The sequence below is a fragment of the Elgaria multicarinata genome, chromosome 6, assembly GCF_023053635.1.
Source record: "Elgaria multicarinata webbii isolate HBS135686 ecotype San Diego chromosome 6, rElgMul1.1.pri, whole genome shotgun sequence".
NCBI lineage: Eukaryota > Metazoa > Chordata > Lepidosauria > Squamata > Anguidae > Elgaria > Elgaria multicarinata.
This window is the reverse complement of record NC_086176.1, coordinates 100,362,480-100,385,257: the sequence shown is the minus strand read 5'-3', so window position 1 is coordinate 100,385,257 and position 22,778 is coordinate 100,362,480. Positions and strand designations below refer to the sequence as shown.

General features: G+C 43.3%; 1 protein-coding gene across 1 annotated transcript in view; it reads left to right on the top strand.

The window, feature by feature from the left end:
* Positions 1 to 246: 246 nt before the first annotated feature.
* LOC134400462 (sperm flagellar protein 2-like) overlaps positions 247 to 22,778 on the top strand; it is a 73,271-nt gene continuing 50,739 nt past the window's right edge. The window contains exons 1-6 of the mRNA XM_063128794.1: positions 247 to 413; positions 3,309 to 3,486; positions 4,450 to 4,549; positions 7,260 to 7,364; positions 13,001 to 13,139; positions 14,455 to 14,684. Coding sequence (XP_062984864.1) covers positions 247 to 413; positions 3,309 to 3,486; positions 4,450 to 4,549; positions 7,260 to 7,364; positions 13,001 to 13,139; positions 14,455 to 14,684 — 919 coding nt within the window. The remainder of the gene's footprint in view (positions 414 to 3,308; positions 3,487 to 4,449; positions 4,550 to 7,259; positions 7,365 to 13,000; positions 13,140 to 14,454; positions 14,685 to 22,778) is intronic.

The following is a 22,778-nucleotide window of genomic DNA, read 5'->3' as shown; positions in this document are numbered from 1 at the left end:
TAGAGATTCCATATTTATCACCAGAAGCAGAACCCCTATATCTCCTCCTCATTTCTCTTGCATAATGTCTAGTAGTAAAAAAATAAAATTAAAATGATGGGATGTCATTGCATCACATCATAGTTTTTCAAATTAGATGCAATGTATGAGAAACGTGGAGGCATTTAGGCATTGCTTCCTGTATTATTCATTGAGAACAAGGTGTCAGAAGATAACTGATTTACACAATTGCTTTTCTTGCATGCAATGCAGAATGAAATGGACCGTTTCCAGGACACCAAGAGACTTTTGCATGACTACTATAGAGGAATGGAAGGCAAAATTCCAACAGAGACCAGCACCGAGTTTACCAGGATACCCTTGATAGAACTGGTTGAAAGAGAAATATCCGCGGAAGAGGGCAGAACGAAAATGTATGATCAAAATTGTGGAATTGCAATAATTGCTGGATAGAAGTGTGTGTGTGTGTGTGTATATAATTCATAGAATCATAGAATCATAGAATAGCAGAGTTGGAAGGGGCCTACAAGGCCATCAAGTCCAACCCCCTGCTCAATGCAGGAATCCACCCTAAAGCATCCCTGACAGACGGTTGTCCAGCTGCCTCTTGAAGGCCTCTAGTGTGGGAGAGCCCACCGCCTCCCTAGGTAATTGGTTCCATTGTCATACTGCTCTAACAGGAAGTTTTTCCTGATGTCCAGGCGGAATCTGGCTTCCTTTAACTTGAGCCCGTTATTCCGTGTCCTGCACTCTGGGAGGATCGAGAAGTATTTGAAGAGTGCTATCATGTCTCCCCTCAATCTTCTCTTCTCCAGGCTAAACATGCCCAGTTCTTTCAGTCTCTCTTCATAGGGCTTTGTTTCCAGACCCCTGATCATCCTGGTTGAGAGGTAGAATGTGTGCATGAATGGGGAGGTGCCATAGCTCAGTGGTAGAAGCCACACCTAGCATGCAGAAGGTCCCAGGTTCAATCCCTGGCATCTTCAGTTTTTGGTTGTTGTTGTGTGTGTTTTTAAAAAAAGAAGCTCAAGTAGCAGGTGATATGAAAGAAAGTCCTCTGCTTGAGACCTTGGAGAGTCATTGCTTGTCAAAGAGACGATACTACACTAGATGGGCCAGGACCACTGGTGTGACCTCTTTTATGGCAGTGGGGAAAATGGCCACTGTCGATATTAAGATGTCAGCAAAGTGTGTGTGTGTGTGTGTGTAAATGATGTATCTGGAAACCTGCAATAATTCACACTGCAGGGAGGGGGTGGATGCATGCATGGAACACCTGCCCCCTCCACCCATTGTGAATATCTGCACACATGCATACTTATGTGCCCCATATATAGATGTGAACTTGGGGGCAGTTAACAACATATGCTGAGTTGTTTGTTCTTTAATTGCCCCAAAATAGTTGTTTTAAAAGGATATTGTTGTTTTTATGTTCTTGATGGTTTAAAATTTTGTATACTTGTTTTTAACGTTCACTGTTTTTAACTTCTGTAAACCGCTCAGAAAGCTTTGGCTATGGGGCGGTGTATATATATATATATATATGTAATAAAATAAAAATAAAATGTAATAAACTTGTGTGCATGCACACACACACGTAAGATACATACATGTACACCCATGCACAAACAAAGGGTTGATGCAGGAGATGGGGCAGAGAGAGGGAATCTCCCCTTGTTCGTGTGGCCCACCCCTCTCTGCCTTTTAGGCAGAATCCACACTACTGCTTTAAAATGGTTTATAACAGTAGTGACAACTGTTGGGGCCCAGCACCCACCCCATATACAGTTTTCAAACCATTTCCAAAGTGACATAACCTGCTTGGTGTAGATTTGGCCTACGTCACACATTCTCACTCACAGACCACATCCCAGCCCCCCTTCTCCTCTGCCCTACTGCTGCTGTTCTGTTGGCTGAGGAATGTTGAGAATTGTAGGGTTTTTTCTGTCTAAACATGCATAAGATGGCACCTTTAATTCATTAATTGAATCACCCTCCAGGGGTTGTTTTAGCAACACCCCACCCACCCCAAAAAAGACACTGAGAGAGGCATTTTCACATCTCTGACCACACATTTAGTTTGGCCCTGACCAACCCTGGTTTCTACGGAGAGTTTCTTTTTTGTGTTGCTGCCTCTTATTTCTAAAATTTGAATCTTCTTAACCCCTTCCTCTTAAGGCAGGGGTTCATAGCCCCAAGCCCATGGGCCAAATCTAGCCCCCTCAAGGTCGCAATCCAGCCCCCTGGGGTTCCCCAGAGAGCCACTCCCCCTGGCCCCGCCCCCTTTCCCCCACGCCTGATCATTTGATGGTTTCCCACCTTTTGTGCAGTCTCCCCACCATTCTAAAAGCTTGAAATGCCTCTCCTGAGGCTTAGTTACTGGCATTAAATGTTTGGGGCTAAAATAGGCTGGTATTTTAGCCCCACCCTTGGAAGGCAGGCCCCAAGAGCTCCCCTGGAATGGAATTCAGCCCTCAGGCTGAAGGAGGTTCAACGCCCCTGTCTCAAGGGCTAGTTCACACTCTGAGCCAGCATGTAAGTGTTGCAAAGAGCAGCAGGAAACAAGAATTAGCCGCTGGTCTCCCCACCCCTAGTGAAGGTAGGATTTCCAGTGTGAACTGAGGCCTGCATATGTAAGTATCTATGCCACAAATAGCAACTGCGCTCACTGCTATCCATATGCCACACAAATGGGGCTGGGACATACTTGTGTTTAGCCTACACACCTTGGTTCACACACTAAATGTCCTATATGTGTAGTGGGAGAACAGGCAAGCTTGAGGCTTGGTGAACCTAAACACCAGGCCTCCATTTGAAACCAGCCGTTAAATTACCATGTGCTGCCTTTATAATGTGTAGCAGCCTTCTGCAACTTGGCTGGGGGATCCTGAGAGGTGTAGTCCCAGAGAGCTTTGGCTATTGGGCGGTATAGAAATGCAATAAATAACAAGTGAAACACATCTTGGGGCGGGGGGGGGGGGCATCAGGTTTTGGGCGACTGATGTATATAAAAATGTTTTGTGTAATAAACATGTAAACTGTGTTTTTATGCTTTTTAACTGTTTTTATGCTTTTTATGTTTTTAAATTTTGTATGTTTGTTTTAATGTTTACTGTTTTTAATTTTTGTAAACCGCCCAGAGAGCTTCAGCTATGGGGTGGTATAAAAATGCAATAAATAAATAAATAAATAAAAAATAAATAAAGTATGAAAAATGCAAGAGCGAGGCTGTTGCTTATCTCTCTCTCTCTCTCTCTCTCTTTCTTTCTTTCTTTCTTTCTTTCTTTCTTTCTTTCTTTCTTTTAAAGAATTCCCATGATTGCTCACCGATCTCCTTCTCCAGAAGTCAACAGAGACAAGATCAAAGCGATTCCAGTTAAGGTCAAGGATGATCTGTTTTCTGAAAGTACGATATTTAATTTCACTCCAGATGAGAAGCTGATTGTGGAGACGTGGCACAACATTGTAACAGCAATATCTAGCATGGTAAGAAAACTTTGGTTATTAAAGAGTTCAGATAGAGAGCTGGGCACTGTCATTCGTGTTACGTTGGCCCAGGTCGCACATTTGTGGCTGGGGAAATAAGCCACAGTATCTTATTTCTCCTGCTGCATGTGCATAATTACCCTCAGCAGTGCAGCTGGTTGTGTCCTGCGAAACTGGCCAGGGTGGTTTGTTGCTGTGGATAACAAGCCACCCAGAACCCTTTAACAGCCCATGGTTTGTTTCAGTCCTCCACTTCCACACCACATCCCATGCCTTGTTGCCTGAGGTGGAAGAACAGGATGGTGCCTTCTCCCATTTCATGTAAGAAAGCTGACTGGCCTGGCCAATGAATCTTTCTTCAACACTGATGCTTAGAATGCATTATCCGCTTCACCTGAAGGCAGCAGGCTAACTTAGAAGGTGCGGAGCAGGCCGCATGGCATGCAAATCTCTCCTCCAACCGCTTGCTGCTGTCTCCTAGCATTTGCCGCCTGAGGCAACTGCTTCACCCTGCCTAATGATAGGGCTGGCCCTGAGCCTGCCATAGGAAGGTAAGAAGAATATAGGATCAGCCCTGTTGCATCAGACCAAAGATGCTGCTGTTCTTCCAACCCTCAGGAGCAGTTTTGGGGATGTAACTGGGAGGCTGCAGCAGGAAGTACAACCTCCCCCTCCCACTGCATCTGTTCGCGGGTCTCTGTATCCCACCCCATGTAAAGTCAATGGTTTATGACATAAGTGTTCCGATTTTTAAAATGTTTGCAACTGATGAAGAGTGGCATTGTTGTTCCCACGCTGTTATATTAAAATTGTCCCGATGCTTCTAGCAAAATTGTGACTGTTTAAAATTTAAGGTGACTACGGAAATACAGGCCAAAGAAGCAGAGGAAGAAAAAGAACGGCTTCAGCAAGAAATGAAGGAAAGGGAGCGACTAAAATCTACCCAGGCCGTTGCTGGCAAAGGCGGAAAAGAAGGGAAAGGGAAAGGCGGGAAAGGTGGAAAAGAGGCGAAAGGCGGAAAAGAGGCGAAAGGCGGAAAGGAAGGGAAAGGCGGAAAAGAGGCCAAAGGAAAGGAAGGCAAAGACGGCAAAAAAGGAAAAAAGAAAGGTAAATGTGGTGTAATGATGCAGGGCTGGTGAGGGATTCTGGATTAGTGTAACTGCATTTGATTGAGAGAGAGAGAAATTTATTTATTTATTTATTTATTTATTTATTTATTTATTTATTGTATTTATACCCTGCCTTTTCCCCCCCAAGGAACAAAGTGCCGTACATAATCCTCCTCCTCTCCATTTTATCCTCACAACAACAACCCTGTGAGGTAGGTTGGGCTGAGAGTCTGTGACTGACCCAAAGTCACCCAGTGAGCTTCCATGACCGAGTGAGGACTAGAGCCCAGATCTCCTGACTCCCAGTCCAACACTCTAGCCACTACACCACGCTGAAATGAACTTAAGGGATTGCGGCAGCCATGCAATGCCTAGCTGGCCCATTGGTTGCATGCCCAGTAAAATATAGTGAGGGGGGTTAAGAGACACCCCAACATGGAGCCCCTTCCATACATTGCTCTCCGTGTGCAGGAGTTAGATTATAACCAAGGATATTTGTCAGGCTTTCCTGGTCTGTAGTCAAAAGGAAGTGTTACATTTCAAAAGGCACAGCCAAGGACGCCCCCCCCCCCGATGCAATGATTCCCATGTGTGCGTTCTATTGAAGCCGGGTTAAGGCTTTGTAAACTACAGTGGAGCCAAGAAGTATCAACAGGACAAGATACAATGTTTCTTCGCTCCACTTGACACGAGGGTTGATAACATCTGGTTAGAGCGGTAGGAACACCTGGTGGACTGGAGAGAGCCCTCTGAGAAACATCTGACCCCATGATCTCCTTTCCATGCCACTCTGGAGCCATGAAAATTAGGTATCAGCCACAGGGAAGAAGCTCCACAGAAAATAAAAGCGTCTGGCTGCTGAGCATAAGTCAAGGGGGCTATTTTAGGGGGGGGGTATATTGGGGGTGATGACCCCTGCTCCAGGCCTGGAGAAGCTACCATACCCATTGATGAGGGGACTTTAGACATGGCTGTGTCCTCCCAGCCCAGCCCCCACTGCTTCCAACAGCCGCAGCTCCTGAGAGTTCTGAGATCTGTTGATAACGTCTGCCCAGAGCAACAGGGGGCACTCGGTAGACCGAGAGAGAACTTTGAAACACTTTCGTCCCATAACACCTCCCTTTGCCATCACCCTCTCTGCGGGGAGGACAGCCAGGAGCGCCAACGCAGGACCACCAGACTAGGTTCGTTTGATATAGTCAGTTGCACCTGCTATTCGGAAAATAGTGATAAGTTTTAAAATAGGACCACATTATCTCCCTGTACATCTGATTCTATTATTCGTGGACTGTTGCAGAGCAGTATAGTTGTAAAGTGGCATAATATTGTCAAATTAGTCTTAGGCCTTAGCTAGACCTAAGATTTATCCCAGGATCGTCCCGGGGTCGTCCCTGCCTGCTCCCGGGATCCCCTGTGTGTCATTTACATGAACAGGGATGACCCTGGGACAATCCTGGGATAAACCTTAGGTCTAGCAAGGCCTTACTCACTCAATAACCAGATTGGTAAGGTGATTCTAGAGGCACAAATTGATTTCTGAAGAAGAGTTTTCTCAATCAATCTTTATTTACAGTCAACAGACCATTCTTCTAGCATATAGGGACACAGACATTAATAAAAATACATGATGGTAAAAAAGAAGGGGTACAAAATCTGTAAAAATGCTAATCAGTGGGTTTAAAATAATGATCAGACATCCATGAGTAGTCTAATGAGAATAGCCAGATTCAAAAATTTGGCCACTTGCTCACTTATTGGCTTATTGGTACCCTGAAGTAAAATAATCATAAGAGACTCAAGAGAGCGACCGGGGGAACTCTGTATAATAGGACATATTAGGTCTTTCCTGGCCTCTTGATAGTAACTGCAGTAAAATAGTACGTGCAAGATGGACTCCACCTCGACGTCATTACAGGGGCAGCATCTAATATTCTTTGGGATTTTTGAGTGTTTTCTCAAAATTGAGTTTGCATTCCTTCCCCAGCCCCTAATGCTCCCTTCTTTACTCATTCATAACTTGTGTGACCTATTTTCCCTTTGGGAGTTGCTCTAATCTACTCCTGTGACAAACTCAGATTTCTGCACTCTTAGCCCTGCAAGGTAGGGCAGAGTGCAAGATAACCTTTCTCTCTCTTCCTTAGAGGTAGCTGCCATCACTCATATGTTTAATAAATCTACAGCTGTTGATAGAACTGAACACTATAAAAGTGTGTTTTTCTGTAAATGTTCGCTATATTGGTGGCTCTTAGTCAGTGGTGATGGAGGGAGCCATTTTCCTCCAAAAATCAATAAAGCTATTTTAATAGCAATTATCCAAAATTCAATAAGCACCTCAGGACACTGCAAGGTAGTGGCTCTGATTCACCTCCCAAATATAGCTGAAACAGTACTGCCTGTTTTGAGGTAGAAGAAATGGTTGAAAAATGGGCTTTCTTGGTTCAGTACACTCCTAAGTGATACAGATATTATTTGTGGCTCTTAGTGTAACAAACTGTCTCTGATTTATTTTTTAATGTTGAAAAATACAATTAGGTCACAGTCATTAGGTCATTTTTGTGAAATGCCGCAGTGTTAAGAGTAACATCAGCCTTATTACAATCCAAGATTTGCAGCTTTGGTGTTATACAAAATACTTCCTCTCCCTTGCAGGCTCCCATTCTCCATCAGTGACTGAAGCAACACCAATAATTCTGTCCCCAGAAGAATTAAAGAAGCAAGAACTGAGATTTAAGATGAAGCAGGAATATTTTGCTGCGCTGGAGCATGAAGGTATGTATTAATTTCAGTGATATAAATTCCGGAATAGTTCGACATCTGCAACTTAAATACTTCCCAAGCTAAAAAATTGTGGGAAATGAAAGGCCACAAATTGCTCCTAAATCTTTTACATGCTGCAGAATGTAGAAGCATGTCACAGACATCATGCTTAACCATCTTTAGAACGAACAATGGTTTGTTGACTTAATCTTCTTAAGAACTGAAATGCAGGGAACCATGCTGTAATAGCTTATTGAACTAACTATGCCCCAGGAGAGTGTATATAAGAAGATACCAGGGAGATGTTCTTGTTGTAAGAAACATAAGAAGGGCTGGAGAATGGCCAATATAACACCAATTTTAAAAAATGGATCCGGGGAGGGGGATCTGGGAAATTGTAGGCCGGTTAGCGTAAGTAAATTGGTTGAAAGCATTATTAAAGATAAAAAATAGTAAGCAATAGAAGGACAAGCACTGACGAAAAAGAATCAACATGGCTTCTGCAAAGGCAAGTACTGTCTCACTAACCTTGTAGAGTTTTTGAGAGTGTCAATAAACATTGGACAGAGGTGATCTGGTAGACATTGTTAGGGTGACCATCTTTTGGAAACCAAAAAGGAGGACAACATGGCCTCCCCCAAGGGGGTGACTCTACAAACATAGCTGGTCCCCAGGGGGGCATGTCAAGACCCAAGGCGGTGTTCCCACCCAAACATAGCCTTGGTCACATGTCTGATTTTACTGCACCCAATTAAGAAAAACCTGTTCTACACAACATCTTAATGTTAAAATCACTGAAATAAAGAACAAGTGAGACATTCAATATATCTAAAATTAACTTTACTCACTCCTACTTTTGTAGCTTCAGACCACCCTTAACAAACTAGTCTGACTTTGGCCTAATCTGCCCCCCCAAAAAACCCCCACAAAAAACAAGTCTGTCTTCTCCATATTTTCCATCCTTTAGGAGGGATAAAAGAAGAGACTAGGGCCCTTTCTACACCTAAGGATTATCCCAGAAAAATGGAGGGATTGTCCCTGCCTGCTCCTGAGATCCCCAGTGTGGCATTTGGATGCACAGGAATGATCCTGGGATGATCCCGGGATATAGGGCTGGTGTAGACATGCCCAGGGTAGGTTTAAATTAGAGTAACTAAATTTACTTCTATGGCCTTATCTTCCCTCTGGGAATTTATGGTAAGAGAATACATAAATGTTATTTGTTAAGAGCAAATGACAAAAAAAATGTGGTTTGTGGTGTATGAATGCACAATTTGGGTGGAAACTGCTATCTAGATAAGAAAACTCCTTTTGAAATAAATAAATAAATAAATGGCAATGGCATGGAGCTAATTGCATGCAAGAGTTGCAGTGGAAAGAAGGACAATGCTCTTAAAGCAGCCACAGGAAGGTTGCATATGTTCACTGAGACAAGATTTTTGAGACTCAGCTCAAGGAGAGTAGGTGATTTCAAGTTCCACTGATGAATGCCCAATATCTGATGCATTACCCTCACTGTGCATCTGATCATCCATAGGTCAAGCGTACAGCAACTGCCAGGAATGTGTCTGTATGAAGCTGTCAGTTTACCTATGTTACTTCTCAGGGATAAGCAGGGGGGAAGCACACCTCTTCAAAATGGGGGTGGGGAAGAGGTCCTGCAGGATATGAGTCAAGCCGTGGACCCTTGGTGCAATCCTGTGCACACTGATGACTAGGGCAGGATCTACACTACTGCTTTATATCAGTATTGAAGTGCACTGACAACTGTTGGGGCCCATTGACACATACCATATAACGCTTTCGTACCGCTTTCATAGTTTTATATCCTGCTTGGTGTAGATGTGTCATAGGAGAATCAGCATCAATCCCCACAGGGAATATTACTCCATCTGTGTGAGTCAAGAGAAACAGGGTAGGAGGAAGAGGATCAAGAGAGTAAAGCAGAGAGAAATGCAAAGACTGAACTATCTATAATATATCTGTAAGGTCCCAGAACACCAGAACTTATTTAATCAAGATATTTTGAGATAGGCCCTTTGTGGCCTTACCCCACAATTGAGTATCTTGTATACATCTAGATTAGTATGTCTGGTGAGTATGAAATGTTAGAACAGAGTGGGTGTGGTTTGTGATGTAATAGGTAGGGTGGGGGAAGGACTATATAAAGAATGACTGAGGGGAGGAGTTGGAGGGTTGTTGTTGGGGGTAGTGGTGGCGTGTGTTGAGTTGTTGTGTGGGAATTGTTGTAGAGTGAGAGGAGATTAATTACTAGGGACTTAGGATTGGTGGAGAAAGAGAGAGAGAGAGGTGTTTGGTGAGTGGAGAGTTTGGATTAGACAGGATTGGAAGCATTATATTTTCATTTGAAGCTTTTAACATGACAATAAACTTATTATTATTTTGTTAGCTACCAATTACCACGTGTCAGCTTGGCATTATTTACCTGCCTCACAGTTATCAAACACCCACACCAGGACATACCCACAGTACATTTAAAAAACAGATCCTATATTTAACCTGTTTCCCTCATAGCTAGGGGAAAGGTTTTATTTAACCCTCCCTCAGGTTTTCAAGTGGTGATGCTTGGCCTGAGAAGGGTTTATGTGGCGGGCCTAGTATAGGTGTAACGTTGCACCCATCCTGTTCTAAAAATTACTGTGTTGAGATATCTAAAACCATTTTAAAACAGCCCAAAGTACAATGTGGGATCAATCTTCTATATGAGAAAGAGAGATGTACAAATGTCTACATGGACACATGCATGATACTAAAAACAACTGACATCAAACACTTTCATCTGCCGTATCAAGGGAAACATGTAGCCATGCATTGCCCCTGAAAATCTACAGTATTTTGTGCACTTCATCCCATCATTTCCAGTACTTTGAAGGAATGTCAAAAAACCTTTGTAAATTTGTTTTCAAGAAAAACAAAGGATTGGTTTTTCTTAAAAACAAAAATAAAACAGATTTTAAAGCAAAACCATTTATCCTTATCTGGAGCTGTAGATAGAATTTGCTGTTCTCACAGAACATAACCTCTTGTCCTGAGTTAAGTGTTTGTGTACTTGCATTCTCTTGAAGGCTGATGTGAAAGTCAAATAAAAGTATTTTTCTGTATGCAGTAAAACAAGTTTTCAGATTTATATCTTCTCAGTGTAAACGGCAGTCCTAACATGGATGAATAGTAATCCTAACAAGGATAAATAGAGCAGCTTTATAAAGTATCCTAATTAATAGTTTTAAACCATCAAATAATCAAATGAAGAGGATTATGTCATAGGCATGATACACCTTTGCAGACACATATTAATTAAACCATACCACACTCCATGAAACTTTGACAAAGTTCTTTTGCTTCCAAAGTAATTGAAACTAGATTTATACTGGAATAACATCATCAAGAAGTTTGTATACTAACAACTACACCTTTTCTAACATATGCCAAAAAATGCATTAAAGATAAGCTGTTTCCCTATGTCTACGTTTTAGTTCGAGACTGAACCGGCATTTTCCTTACAAGCAACTATTTAACAATCAGGACTTATCTTCCTTACATATTTTAAAGTAATCTAGATAGATTTGATCTTTAATTTAAAGCAGTCTTCTCTACATTCATTTCTGTGTCATCTATTTCTATTTTCCTGCTTTATGCAAATCATCCTTTTCACTACAAGGATGGCAAATGCAACAACCAGCAGCATTTCTTTCTCTGCAAGCCCTTAAGTATATCCCAACACCGGATATTTATGTGTTTGAGTCATATAGTAATGTTTTCCTGACACACTCGTAAGGTTATAAAATGAAACTTAGCTAAGGAAAGATGGTTGATTTTAAATGCACCAAGTAAAAGTGTGACGATGTAGAAAAACAAATGAACTGAGATAGAAAAAATACAGTGCAAAAGCAGCAAAATACATGACTTCTGTAAACAAATACTTCCAGCAGCATTTACATTTGAAATGGGATAGGGTAGCAAAGTTGCTAAACTGGAATATTTGACCAATCAATATATCATTTTAACAGTCTTTTTACAAAACAGAATTCTGCAATGAAGTTATTGGGAAAAAAATATAACTATATAAAGGCTCCTTTAAATTCTTCTCTCCTACTGCTTAAAAATCAGATGTATAGTCAGTAAAAATAGGGAACGTATCTCTTAGAACAAAATTATCATGGTGACTTATACAGTTCAGTTCTGTGCCCGTCTGTCCATTCCCCCAACCCCCGGTACATACAAATATTAAAGTGATTTTTGTTTTGTTTTTTGGAAAGGCTTTTTCCAAAAATCAAATATTTTTTCTGTTTAGCAGGCTACCTTCATGAGTGTCTTTTAGCAGCCCCAAGAGGTTTCACAAATGCCATAGTTCATCTTGAAAGTGTGGCTGGGTCTTTCAGGATGTATCAGGTGGCCAAGCACTCTGCAAAGTGGAAGGGGGGCTCCACCTATGAGATCCTGCTGCGTGGTGAGGCCTCGTGCGGCCATCTGTCCCAGCCCTCTCCCACGACCCAGCAGAAGCCCAGATGGAAAAGCCCATTTTGGCACTTCCGGAAACGGGCCTTCCCAGCCCTACCCAGCCCCCATCCGGGCTTCTGCTGGGCCAACATAGCAATGACCCAGCAGAAGCCTGGGCATGCCATGGGGTGTGTGTGGAAGGGCTCAATTCCAGAAGTGCTGAAACAGGCCTTTCCAGCCTCTCCTGCATGGCTAATATTCCAAATTATTCCAGAATAAAGGATTTCCCCCTGGACCCCAGTTTTTTCCCCATTTTCTGGACATATCTGAGCAAAACCGGGCAGATGGTCGCCTTAGACATTGTTTAAAAGGCTTTTGAAAAAATACCCACACCAAAGACTCCTCAGCAAACTTAGCAGTCATGGAGTAAGAGCAGAGGTCCTCTTATGGATTGGAACAAAGAGCAGAGAGTAGGAATAAATGGTAAATTCTCCCAATGGAGGGATGTATACAGTGGGGTCTACAAGGATCTGTTTTGGGACCATTGCTTTCAACTTGTTCATAAATGATCTGGAATTTAAGAGTGAGCAGTGAAGTGGATGAGTTATTTAGGGTGGTTAAAACAAAAAGGGATTGTAAGGAGTTCCGAAAGAATCTCGCCAAACTGGGAGAATGGGCATCCCCATACTGTGGGAAATGGGTAGGAGGGTGCTGTGGCACTCATGTCCTGCTTGAGGGTTCCCTGTGGGCAGCTGATTGGCCTCTGTGTGAACAGAATGCTGGACTAGATGGAGCCTTGGTCTGATCCAGCATGACTCGTCTTATGTACTTGTAAGCCCTGTAAACGGAGAGGCTGGAGAGGAAGAGAAACCAACTTTTAACCGTGGTTTGCTTGTCACAGATGTCATGCTTAACTGTGGTTAACTCAAGCCATTTTAAACCATGGTTTCACATCATGTTTGCAGGCACTCCTTAAACATGGTTCAGGTATCAAGATATAATGCTAACTATAGTTAAGGAAAGCAAAGTATGGTTGAGTCTGAATTGGGCCCTGGTTTACCGCAATCCACTTATGCAGAGCCATTGGATCAAGTTGTCTTTTTCCTAAATAATGCTTAACTTAACACATGATTGTCAGAACTGTACAATTGTTTGCATTTTTTTTAATTCTAAATCAATCTTTTAAACAGCGGAGGCTGCAAAATCTCGGCTTGAGCTGCTAAGGGTTAAAGCGCTAGCTTTCATTGAGGATCTACAATCTAAAGCCGAAGTGACCTACAGGAATATGGAAAAATGGCTTGGAGCGAGATTCCTGGCTGAAATGTCCAGGTAATGGGATGGTTAATTTTGATGAAGCATCAGCATTGTTTTAGAGTTGATCACACTTGGGGAAAGATCATTGGTCTAAGAAGAAGGCTGAAGAAGTGTGTTGGGAAAAGGGCTCATTTCTTTTGCATTATCTCTAATATAGAGCCCCGAGTGTATGTCTATAATTATGAGTAGATTGGGTGAGTAGTGTAGCAGATGAACTATGGCGTGTGTGTGAGAGAGAGATTAAGTAATGAGCTTTTAATTTCATGTGTAATAGTTTGTTTGAAAGTAGGTCAAACCAAACATCTGAGGCCCTTTTTACACTGGCCTTTCCCCCCCAGGATAATGACTGGATCATCCTTGTGTGTCCAAATGATGTACAGGGGATCCCGGGAACAGGGAGGGATGATCCGTCCATTTCCCCGGGATAACTGAGACCTCCATTATCCCAGTTTTATCCATGGTCCTGGGGTGATCCCAAAGACTGTGAGCGGTATGGGAGCCTGTCCTGGCTTCTTCCCTCCTCCCCGCGAGTAGTAGGGGTCAGCAGAGGGAAGGGGCAGAGATGGGGGGAGTCCAGGGCCATCGGGGGTGGGGTAGCGAGCGAGATCGGGGTTGTTGTTTTTTGTACTTACTTTTGCGCTGGAGTGGAAGTGCGCTCCGGCTCCTTTTTAAGAAATAAAATAAAATTGACGGGTGCAACATCCCTCCTCCCATCTGGGACGTCGCGCTTCCATTTAGTCACACAGGGATGCTCCCGAAAGCAGGTAAGTCTTGGATCGCCCCCCTCCCTCTACACCTTTAGGTGTAGAAAGTGACCCAGAATAGGTGGATATTGCATGTAATCTGTTTTTATGCTTTTTATGGTTTTAAATTTTGTATATGTTCTGTGCTTTAATATTTGTAAACCGCCCAGAGAGCTTCAGCTATGGGGCGGAATATAATTGTAATAAAATAAAATAAATCATAAATCATAATGGCATCCCCCGTCCTAAAGTTAATAGATTTGCCTCCCCCCACAAACGTTGCCAAAAAGGTCTCCCCCTTTCATGGGGAATCAAATGGTAACACAAAGTAAGGGCGTTCAAACTGGCCGTCAAGACCTGTTTCAGCTTCCCATTATGGCCTTTCCAGTAGCCATTGGGCCTTGCCTCACCCAGCAGTGCTGCTTTAGGGACTTTAATCGCACAGACCAGGGTGTGGACAGCCACAGATGGCTCTTGTAGATGTCATCTTCGTAGCCACAAAGCAAAAGAACAGATCACCGGCATTGTTACAGTTGTGAAGAGTTATCTCCCTTTTTAAAAAATAAAATAACATTGTTTCGTTACAGCGTTGACAAATTAACGGAGATTGCTCGCTACCATATTGAAACTTCTACCAGAATCCAGCTTGAGCTCGTTCTAGAAGGGATCGATTTTTACATTAACGGTGATATCAAAGTATTTCCGGATCCTCTCCCTCCGCCTCGTCCTCCATCGGTAGAGACTGCTACAGATAGTACTCTGACTATTTCACAGCTTAGCACTCTTCATAAGCAGTTTCTACAAGTGGCACCTAAAGGTAGTGAAATCCCTTCTTTATACATCTGTCCAAGTATATGTCAAGATTTAAAGCTACTAAAAAGTTTTACATTCATGCCAATAATAATGGAAGTAGGCTACACTAATGCATGCCAATATTCCAATATGTAACTACTAAGAGTTGGGTCAAAATACCAATCAGCCACTTGGCATCAAACATTTAGGGCTGCTTCACACACATGAACAGTGCAATATTGTGTGTGTTTCCTCAAATGTAAGTCCTGTTGTGTTCAATGGTGCTTTCTCCCAGGAAAGTGTGTTTACGATTCCAGCCTACATTTAGGGTTTTCTTTTCTTCAAGGCAGGAGATGTTGGTAATTATTTGTTATTTAATTAACCTTTTTTTTTTAACCCTGCCTTTGAGGTAGAGTCTTTGCCTGGTGCCGTAAAGTGAGCAAACGTAGTGCCAGGTGAACAAAATGGAGATGGACTTCGATAATTGAGGCCTTTCTCAGGGTCAGTCTACATCAGCGGTTCTCAACCTGTGGGTCGGGACCCCTTTGGGGGTCGAACGACCCTTTCACAGGGGTCGCCTAAGACCATTGGAAAACACATATTTCCGATAGTCTTAAGAAACTGTATTGACTGAACTATGTCATGTATCATCTTTTGTATTATTAAAATTATTGTTATGTATTATTTTCATTAGCAAACCATCCCATGACAATGGATCGTGTAGAGAAGAACGAAAATAATTTTATGGTTGGGGGTCACCACAACATGAGGAACTGTATTAAAGGGTCGCGGCATTAGGAAGGTTGAGAACCACTGGTCTACATCTTATGTTAGAGATGTAATGTGCAGCTCTGTGGCTGTTTTTGTTTTACTCTAAAGTAAACTCCATCCATTTTGGGACCACCACGCACAGGAAGGGGAGGAAGTCCTTAAAGACTTTTTCTTTCTTTAATTGCTATGCAGGTCAGGGGAAGTTCGGGAGGGAAGATCAAACCTCCCTTCCCTGTGGGCAGTGGTCCTGGTCCAGATTGGGGCCGTATTTACTTACTTAAGAGTAAAACAAAAACCAGCATTGAGCTGCGTGCTATGCTATATATTTAACGTAGTGTGTCGTTTCACCCTCAGATAGCCACTCGCTTTTCTCAAAACCTGGTAGCGAGGGAGCAGTCCAGAGTCAAGCATCCTGAGAAGATGTCAAAAACTAGCAGAGGTCATATATCATAGAATCATAGAATCGTAGAATAGCAGAGTTGGAAGGGGCCTACAAGGCCATCGAGTCCAACCCCCTGCTCAATGCAGGAATCCACCCTAAAGCATCCCTGACAGATGGTTGTCCAGCTGCCTCTTGAAGGCCTCTAGTGTGGGAGAGCCCACAACCTCCCTAGGTAACTGATTCCACCGTCGCACTGCTCTAACAGTCAGGAAGTTTTTCCTGATGTCCAGCCGGAATCTGGCTTCCTTTAACTTGAGCCCGTTATTCCGTGTCCTGCACTCTGGGAGGATCGAGAAGAGATCCTGGCCCTCTTCTGTGTGACAACCTTTTAAGTATTTGAAGAGTGCTATCATGTCTCCCCTCAATCTTCTCTTCTCCAGGCTAAACATGCCCAGTTCTTTCAGTCTCTCTTCATAGGGCTTTGCTTCTAGACCTCTGATCATCCTGGTTGCCCTCTTCTGAACACGCTCCAGCTTGTCTGCGTCCTTCTTGAATTGTAGAGCCCAGAATTGGACGCAATACTCTAGATGAGGCCTAACCAGGGCCGAATAGAGAGGAACCAGTACCTCACGTGATTTGGAAGCTATCCTTCTATTAATGCAGCCCAAAATAGCATTTGCCTTTCTTGCAGCCATATCGCACTGTTGGCTCATATTCAGCTTGTGATCTACAACAATTCCAAGATCTTTCTCATTTGTAGTATTGCTGAGCCAGGTGTCCCCCATCTTGTAACTGTGCATTTGGTTTCTATTCCCTAAATGTAGAACTTGGCATTTATCCCTATTAAATTTCATTCTGTTGTTTTCAGCCCAGCACTCCAGCTGGGAGTGTCATAAATATGTGGCAGTGTCATAAATATATGACAGGGTGGTCCTTTCCTAGTCCTAAGCCTTTTTTCCTGAGAATTGAAGGTTGTTTGAAAGAGGAATCCTTGCTTGTGGTGTGTACACTCGTTCCGTTTTCAGCTGTGATTAAACAGGATTTTTGGTGTTTCTTGAAAAAACTTACAAAGCGTCTTTGACCAGTTGTGACAGTGGGACAAAAGAAATGAGTGTACACCGTGGAAAGAGGAGCCTCTCTCAATCCATTTTCAGCAATTAAAAATAAATTGATGAGCAGATCTGTTATGATACACACTTGTCACATTGACACATTGCATTTTGAGGTGTGTATATTTAATTTGGAGACCTGGGATTGGCAGTGGCTTCCTGTTAATTTTGTGTTCAATAGTAAACACAGATTTTGCTACCATGTAATATGTGAAATGGCCCTTAGATGTTAAGGAATCCATATGCCTGATTTGGAACCTTGTCCTGTTTTTTGTTTTTAAACCCTGGGTTGTCATGAGTGAACCAGCATGCTAGTCCCTGTGCTCCCTCTTGGCTCCTCCTGACTAAACAACCTAGCGATGCCCTATCCATGGATTGTTGAGCATTATGTCCAAACCTGGAACTCTGGTCTGGGTTACAATCCAGCTTATCAGGGAAGAGACAAGCCAAAGTTCTGGGTCCGGACATCATGCTAAACAACCCAGGGACAGAGCATCCATGGGTTGTTTAGCTGCGCCTGCTGGCAGGAGGTACCAAGTAGAATCAATCAAGCAGCGGGACTGGAACACTGGTTCATTCATGACAACCCGGGTTTAACCTGGGCTGTCATTGCATTTGAATCAGCTCTATGTGTTCAAAGGTTGTTTACAACATTTTGTTATCATAATATAGGAACAATTCGTATGCTATTCGGATCTATTAATCTGTGTATTTTCTTTTAGAATTAATGTCCTGCTTAATTCTGGCTTCTGGAAGTGTTTATTTAATTTATTTTATTTATTTATTTTATTACATTTATATACCGTCCCACAGCCGAAGCTCTCTGAGCGGTTTACAACAATTAAAAATAGTAAACATTAAAAGTATACAAAATTTAAAAACCATCAAAAACATAAAAAACAGTGTAAAAACAACAGTATCCATTTAAAAACAACAATTCCGGGGTACATTAAAAACAAACTTAACGTTGTTAAATGCTGTTAAAATGCCTGGGAGAAGAGAAAAGTCTTGACCTGGCGCCGAAAAGATAACAACGTTGGCGCCAGGCGAGCCTCATCGGGGAGATCATTCCACAGTCGGGGGGCAACCACTGAGAAGGCCCTCTCCCTTGTTGCCGTCCTCCGAGCTTCCCTCGGAGTAGGCACTTGGAGGAGGACCTTAGATGTTGAGCGCAGTGTACGGGTAGGTTCATGTCGGGAGAGGCGTTCCATCAGGTATTGCGGTCCCAAGCCATTCCAAGTGTTGCGACTTTATGTATTATTCAGTTAACATTTTGAATGTCAGTGGCAGCCATTTTCCTTTAAATGACAGGCACACACTGTAACACACAGAAAGGAAAAAAAATCAAGGAAGTAGCATGGCCTTCTTTTCGCTGAACTACCACTATGGGGGTAAACTTGAGTCTGGGCTGAACCCATTGAGACTGCCGGTGGAGGCTCACATGATTGAATCCTCTTCCATGCAGAACAGTTACCATCACAAAGAAAACTACTCTGTCAAGGAGATGGGTTCTAGCCTCCTTGACATACTAGTTTTCTATGTGCAAGGAGGGTTTTTGTTGTATAAAGGAGCATTCAACCACTTGAGCACCCAACTGCAGTGTGAAATGGTACAGCCCAGAGACACAGGAGAATTACCTCAGTAAGAACTAGGTTTTATTTCAAAACTGTATATCCGGGTGGGTAACCTGTGGCCCTACAGCTGCATGCAGCCCTCGGCCTAGTTTCAAACACCCTCTGCAAGTGATCAATTCGTACTGGGAATGTACAGATTTTGTAAAATATATTCCATCTGCATTTTGCGGATTGTCAGATTGTCGTTGTCATCTGCTCATTGACAGAATTGGATTCCCCCCTATTTCCTGAATTTGCACAAGTCTACACTTGCACAAATCTGCATTTACGCAAATTTGCACTTAAGAAAACGTGCAAATCCAGGCCGCCACCTCCCCATGCACATTTTCATGTTTTAGACAATGGGGGGAAATGCACATTTTTGGCCAGTGGTTGTTGTTTTAATGTTTGGAGATTTTTTTTTACTAATTTTGCATACAATTCCAGAAAGTAAAAAACAACAACCAGTCCTCAAATACATAGAATCCGTGCAACTCGGGAAAAGCGAGTCCACTGCAGAATCCGTGGACTGGATTAATAAAAATCTGAACTCACTTGATTCTGTGACGGATTTCTCTGACACCTATAGTTTACACACGAGTGATCTGTCCTTGGTAGCCTGCTGGGCAGGGAGGGAAGGAGGGAAAGAGAGAGAGAGAGAGAGAGAGAGAGAGAAGGGTGGCCCCACCCACTTTTGGCTCTGCCAGGATGCAGCCCCCAACAGATTACCCCAAGGGCATGTGACCCTAAGCAGAGAAAATGCCCCCACCCCACCATACATTGTTAATGACGTGTCCTCAATGGGGTTGCACTCAAACACGTGGTTCCCCTCCTTGTATTCTGAAGTGATACGATCCCCAAAGATTGTAGCATGTTCCTTTTTCTTTTCCTCTTACATATGGAGACTGACATGGCAGCAACTGACTAGAGCAAGTTTTCAAGGGGCAGGTGGTCCCAGAAGGCCTTGCCCTGCTTTTGATTTGCTTCGCTGCAGTCTATTGATACATCCTCATCTCCAGTTGGATGTAGGTCATTTTCTTCCATGATCGCTTCTAGTTAGACATAGTCAAGGACATTCTGCTGATAATCTGCTGCACCATTTGAATTAGGAACAGCAGATCCTCTGGCATTTTCTTCTTCAAAAACACTACTTGCCTTTGCTTGACCCCCTTCAGAAGTATTGCATTAAACACGAGCCAGAAAACGGATTTGTCGGCCTTTGCTAAATAGTATCATATAGGAAGTCAGCAGAAAAAAAGGGAAACCATAGAAGGAAACTTATGCGCTATACACCAAATACTATTTTGACTCACCAGAATCGACTTATATCTGTGGCCTCGGAGAACTTTTAGCCACAAGAAGATTAGATCGCACAGAGAAGCTTAGCTAGCAACATGGAAAGCACCTGGCTTTTATTTAAGAGTCCTATGGCCTTATTACACTATTCTTTCTACCGGAAAGCAAACTGCATTTAAGTGGAACATGGGCTGTTTTAATGAATATTTCCTCCGGGACATTTTCATTGGCTAGAAAAAAAAGAAGCCTTTGGGTGTCTTAGGCCATAGTTAGACTGGGCAATATCCCGGGGCGGCCCCCACAGGGATGATCCTGGGGGCCGCCCCGGGATATCCCTCCCTTGCCCCGGGATCTCGCCCTAGCATTTGAGCCCGCCTTTTCCACGGTCTCAGACTGATCCCAAGACCGCAGAACGTGTGTGCGGGCATCGCGGTTTGTCCCAGTTCCTCTTGGTTAGTTGCGAGGTGCCGGGACCTGCACATGGGGTGAAGAGCTCTTCAGGAGCTCTGCACCCATCAGGGGGGGAGTGGGGATTTTTAAAAAAACAAAAAACAAAACCTATCTTTGAGCGCTCATGTGTATCTTCTGGTTTTCTTTTTTTTAAAGAAAATGGCAGGCGCGACGTCCTCTCCCTCCGAAGTCATTGTGCGCCACGTGTAAACAGAGGGGGAGATCTCATGATAACAATATCGTGAGATCCTCACCCGTCCATTGTGCTAGACCCATAGGTCTAGCTGAGGCTGTAGGGAGTGCAGTTGCCACAACCTATACTCTCGTTTTTGCTTTCTCCTGTTGCTTTGGTTTCAAAGCCTCTAATGGTTTGACATTGAAAAGTCGCTTAATTGGAATTGGATTAACTTGTTTGCAGTGTAACTAGTGAGCTCTTCCCTCCCCCCCCCCACCTCATGCTTGATTTGGGTTTGGATGAGCAATTATGAGCAAAAGTAGAGAATGCTAGGGATAAGTTATTTTTCCCCCTGGGAGTTCTACATTGGCTTGCAGTTGTTGGCCTCTTCCTCTGTGGTCCCCAAATCCGGGGTCAGGGTCAAAGTTAGGTACAATCGGGTGCCTGCTGAAGGCCCATATTTCAGTAGGGTCCCATTGACAAGAGCCCCCTGGTTATGATCCTCCTTATCGTGCAACGGGCTTGTTGACCTGTCTCTTGCTGTGGCCCAGACAACGGTGGTGGTGGTGGTGGTGGTGGTGGTGAGAAGGAGGAGCAGGAGATGCCGCTGTCTACTTGTTCATGGACTCTCTTCCTATCTAGAAGTGATGAGACAGGAGATGAGGAGGAGGAGCAGCAGCAGCAGCTAGGGACAGGGGTGCTGAGAAATTAGGCTCAGTACGGGAGCCCCCGCACCCCCCCAATGACGGTGTCTTGCCCATGTGCCCTCAAAAAGCTACAGGCAGTACTGCTCAAACTGCCTTGTGAGGGCTTCTGCCCTGAAAGGCAGCCAAGAAACGTTTTAAATAAATAAATAAAATAATAAAATTTTCCTGATGACTGCCGTGCTCGACCAGTGGTGGAAGAACATCGATCTCCTCCTCCTCCTCCTCCTCCTCCTCCACAGCAGCAGGGAGGTCAGGGGTCTCCCTCTGTTTCCCCTTTTCTCTCTTCCCCATTCCCTCCTCTTTTGCATTCCAAAGTTGGATCGCTGAATCTAGCCACAATTTTAATTCCCTACTATCTCAGGTGAAGGCACGCTATAGGATCCACCATAATGTCAAGGTAGAGGACATGATACACTATATAGCGGAACGCCCATTGTACGCAGAGTTGAGGAAGCACTAGCTTGAGCCCTTAATAGTTGGGTTTGGGGACAACTCCTCTCTAAGCATAACTCTATCACTGTTTGTCAAACAGGCTCTGGAGAAATGAAAGTCACTGACTGCCATAAAACACTAAGCTTGTCAATATAATATAATGTGTTAGCAAATATTGCCTAGGGTTACAAAATGTTTTAACTTGCTTTTTTTAACTTTGTATTCTGGTGTTTTCTCTGGCTGAGAGGAGTATATATTATTGACCCTGTTCAAACAACGCACTAAGTACCACGTTGGTTAAGCATTTTGAGCTAAACATTATGGCTTAGCGTATCATGTGAGCCATGACTTAGCATGTCGTGTGAACCATGCCTGATCATGGTGGCTACATAATGTCGGTTTAAACATGATCACTAACCATTTCCTTCAAAAGGGTTTGTGGCCTAACCATGGTTTAGTGTGTTGTCTGAATGGGCCCACTGTGTTTCTGTATGCATATGGCTTGATAAGTAATAAAGTGTTGTTGTTGTTACTGTTGCTATGAGATGACTCGTCTCTGGTTCAGATTAAACTCTGAGCAAGAGAAGAATTTGGGTTTGTAATGCTCGTGGCATTTTTTATCTTGAGGATTATAAGTGGCTAAGGTTCATATCATAAACAAAGGAATGGTGAAGCTTGGCGAATCCCAAACTGCGACAATTCCTTCCACGTAATGTTGATATGCGGAGAAATGCTTCTCACTGTTGCTATTTTCCTACTCTATGGGTGATTTATTTTATTTTTATTGTTTCAAGAACCAGGACTGTTCCCTACCCATTGCGTGTAGAAAGTCTAATCTCAAGCTGAACATTTAGAAAACGTCTTTTCCTAACTATTCAGTGAGTGGGTTGCTGAAGGCGGGAGAAACGTTTCTCTGAAATTTCAAATCGGGGAGAGTTGGCACTTACCTGACTTAACCTTATGAGGTAGTTGAGGGTCTTCCAGATGTTTTCTTGCTTTTTAAACTTTTATACAAAGTCCTGCACCATGTTGCATCCGGTCACTCTCATAGCAATCCTGGAACTGCTACTGACCGGAAGCAGAGTGAGGCTTTCTCCGCAGCCCACTTCTGCCTTGGGAGCAGCATGATGTCCGGGAGCGCATCGCTCCTCTATGAACAGCAGGGGTTTGAGAAATTCATTTTT